The sequence below is a fragment of the Haplochromis burtoni genome, unplaced genomic scaffold (genome assembly GCF_018398535.1).
Source record: "Haplochromis burtoni strain Fernald_Lab_line unplaced genomic scaffold, NCSU_Asbu1 Contig_876, whole genome shotgun sequence".
NCBI lineage: Eukaryota > Metazoa > Chordata > Actinopteri > Cichliformes > Cichlidae > Haplochromis > Haplochromis burtoni.
In genome coordinates this window covers 82,923-86,484 of record NW_024583237.1, presented here as the reverse complement: position 1 = coordinate 86,484, position 3,562 = coordinate 82,923, and the positions used below count along the sequence as shown (strand labels likewise).

The 3,562-nt window shown below is 36.9% G+C and overlaps 1 protein-coding gene across 1 annotated transcript; it reads left to right on the top strand.

The window, feature by feature from the left end:
- The first annotated feature begins 159 nt into the window (after positions 1-159).
- On the top strand, positions 160-3,562 carry LOC102293857 (myelin-associated glycoprotein). Its single transcript, XM_005950875.3, has 7 exons — positions 160-244; positions 365-440; positions 669-1,046; positions 1,351-1,656; positions 1,737-1,997; positions 2,823-2,913; positions 3,070-3,562. Exons 2-7 carry the CDS (start codon positions 368-370, stop codon positions 3,137-3,139), a joined length of 1,179 nt encoding a protein of 392 aa, XP_005950937.1. The 5' UTR covers positions 160-244; positions 365-367; the 3' UTR covers positions 3,140-3,562.

Here is a 3,562-nt window from a genome sequence, read left to right as displayed (position 1 = left end):
AAGAGTCAGCACAGGTGAATGTAGAAGCAGGCAGGTAGGAGTGGCAGTTTCTGAAGTGACAGGAGTGTGCCTGATGGGAACATAAAAAGACTGACGGAATAAAGAAAGACAGAAAACTAAAAGCGTCACAGGCCTGTTTGCTTTGACATTACAACATCTAAACAGAGAAGTGTTTCACTTGCTCTGTTTCTGCTGAAACCACTTTTACTTTGTCGTCTCTCGTCTGTAGCAGTCTGATCATTTGGTAAGACATTCGTTTTTACATTTTACTAACTGTGTTTATTACAAAAAACCCAAACACCTTATAAAGGATCATTTCTAGTTTGATATTTTATTTGTGTAATCATGTATTTTCTTTATACAGGTGATGAGTTTTCTGACAGTCCAGTCTGTGAACATCATGACAGGCATCATGTTACTGAGTCTCCTCTTTATTCCAAGTGAGCCGTCTCATTACAGTCATTTACAGTCTGACAGATCAGTGCAGATAGAGAAACTTTACAAAGTTACACATTTTATATTTGTAAGTTAAGTGAAACATTTTGTACCGAAGGTGTAGAAAGAACAGGAGAAAAAAGCAAACCCATGACACTTAAAGTCAGATTTGTAAATATGAATTTCTCTTCATTTAGATTTGCACATTTTAATTTTGCTCTCTGGATTCCCAGACTCTTTGGCTGCTTGTCCTGATCCTACAAACCTGTTCATCACTGCACCAACAGAGATGGAAGCTCTGAGTGGATCTTGTTTACAAATCCCATGTAACTTTAGTGATGCTGGACCAGTAAAGTTTGACAGCACACAACCTGTCTTTGGAGTGTGGATTAAAAGTCATTTTAAACTTTATCCAGAAAACGTGATCTTCAACAGCAGTGGGACAGTTAACATCTATCCAATGAACATTACAGGAAACCTGAAGGAGAAAAGCTGCACCACTCTGTTTTCCAATTTAATCACAAATTATACAAACACATACTACTTCAGAATTATGAACTGGCCGTTCAGATCAACAGCTTTTTGTGAACCTGTTCAAATAACAATTAAAGGTAAGAGACTTTTGATATTAGTATTAACCAATGAAAAGTCTAATTGTATTATTAACAGGTCAGATGTTACATAAATATGCCTATTCAAATATTTTCTCTCTCTATTTTCTATTTTTAAACAATACCATTATGTTAATGTTTGGAGAAACAGTTTTGTTCTTCTTTGGCTCTTTGAGAGTTAAAAAAGTATATGCTGAGTCCTTTCAGTTTCATGATTTTTGAATGGAAAATTATTATTATTATTATTTTATTCTGTCTTTCCTGTATTATCAGTGTACAAACTGTGTTTCATGTTAAACCACAGATTCTCCTTGGAGGCCCGATATTACAATCCCAGGTGATCTGAAGGAGAAGGAGTCTGTCACTATAACCTGCTCAGCTCTCACTCCCTGTCCACACTCCCCTCCTCAACTCACCTGGAATCTCCAACAAGACTCTCACAACAAAATAGAGGAAAACACAGATGGAAGCTTTACAACTAAAATCCAGCAGACCATCACTCTGTCAGACACACATGATGGAAAGAAGATCAGCTGCTCTGCCAGATATCCTGTGAACCAAGGAAAAGACACCAAGACAGCAGAGACAGAAGAGACTCTCAGTGTTTCATGTAAGACAATCAAAGGTTGTTTTTTAAAATCCTGCCAACTAATCATAATTTATGAGATATCATTTTCTTCTTTTTCTCAGATGCTCCTAAAGACACCTCAACATCCATCAGTCCATCAGGTTTGGTGTCAGCAGGCAGCTGGGTGAAGCTGACCTGCTCCAGCAGAGCCAAACCTCCAGTCAGCAGCTTCACCTGGTTCAAGAAGAGCAGAGATGGAGCTGTGAAAGTATCTGAAGGAGAGATTTACAGCTTCAGTGTAACAGATGGAGGAGTTTATTACTGTGTGGCCACTAATGATCTGGGTAATCAGACATCAGCAGAGATTCGTGTGTCTGTTACAGGTAAAGGCTGAAGCTACTGATGTGTTGTATTCACATATTTTCCTTTTTCTTGTCCACGAAAACAAACATTAATGGTAAATGGCCTGTATTTGTGTAGCGCTTTACTAGTCCCTAAGGACCCCAAAGCGCTTTACACATCCAGTCATCCACCCATTCAAACACTGGTGGTGGCAAGCTACATTGCAGCCACAGCCACCCTGGGGCGCACTGACATAGGCGAGGCTGCCAAACACTGGCACCACCAGGCCCTCTGACCACCACCATATATAACTTCAAGTGGTAATCAAATGCATTTTGCATCAATATTTCAACGTTAAACTGTAAATTGATGTCAGAAAGTAATTGTCTTACATAAAGTGCTAAAAAAAGAGACAAGAAAAATACAGACATTTTCTAAACATATTTTAATGTTTTTTTATAATTTATTATATTACATTTATATTCATAAGGACGGTAAAAAGCCTATAAAAACATTAACTTTATCCTAAATTAGCTGAAAAAACACAGCACAGCCACTTTCATCATGAAAGGAAGAAATGCACAAATTAAAAAAAATGGTCACAAAATAACAGAAGGTGATAATATTAAGTTTTCTAGTAACACTATTCTACAATAAGCTGAAGAATTAAGACTCAAGACTAATATGTCTCAAACTGACGACTGGGGTTAGCTCCAAGTTAGATTTATCTGAGTGAAAAGAAAACAGGACAAAGTCACATAGAAAGCATCATAGTTGTGTCCCCTCAGGGGGCTGTGTTTAATGTGAAATGTTCAATTTTCTTTTATTTCATCTTTTTGTTTCTCTAAAATCTCGTTGCCTTGCAGATGAACAGTCAGGAAAACTGTTCGGTGTCTGCATTGTAGTGAAGACTGTGGGAATCATACTGCTTGTGAGCACACTGGTCTTATTTGAGTGGTGAGTCAGCTGCTTCTATGATAGTCATTTATAACTATTTACAGGCTACAGGGTTAATTTCATTTCTATTTTGAGTGGATTAAGTCGATTTTTATTATTCATAACTACAGAAATGAACCAAAAACTAGTTTCATTTCAATTTGTTTTTTTCTTCAGCTGGTTTAGATCAAGACAGTTCAACAAACCAGAGACAGAAACCATCTACATGAATCAAGCTGCATCATAGTCCAAACTAGTGCAACAGGAGGACAAAAATCTTGGACATCAGTCATGTGAACATCTGCATGCTGACTGAAACATCTGTATAGAATTCAAAGTAATGTTAATATTTGTGAAACCTACTGTTTACATTAACTAACATCATAGCGTGGTGTTGCTGCACAACAATGACTCTGTACTTATTGTGGAGTTACTGTGTATATGATATGATATGATATGATGAATGATAAAGTGTCTGTTTGTGGCTGATTTACTTCACTGGTGAAGAACTAATAAAACAAACAAAGTTTCTATCAGCTTTTACAACAACATTTCTTAATCATGTGGTCAGTGATTCTGTGTACTGATTCTTTGTGTGCGTTCATTTTTTAAGATATTATTTGTTCCATAATTACATGCATGTGCCCATTCAGTGGTTTGTTGTGTCAGA

What these genes read in the sequence shown, in the direction of transcription:
- LOC102293857 (XM_005950875.3), top strand. Translation starts at nt 368, where the DNA reads ATGAGTTTTCTGACAGTCCAGTCTGTGAACATCATGACAGGCATCATG. An exon ending in GAGTCTCCTCTTTATTCCAA is followed by an intron (nt 441 to 668) that starts GTGAGCCGTCTC and finishes CTGGATTCCCAG; the next exon opens with ACTCTTTGGCTGCTTGTCCT. An exon ending in TGTTCAAATAACAATTAAAG is followed by an intron (nt 1,047 to 1,350) that starts GTAAGAGACTTT and finishes GTTAAACCACAG; the next exon opens with ATTCTCCTTGGAGGCCCGAT.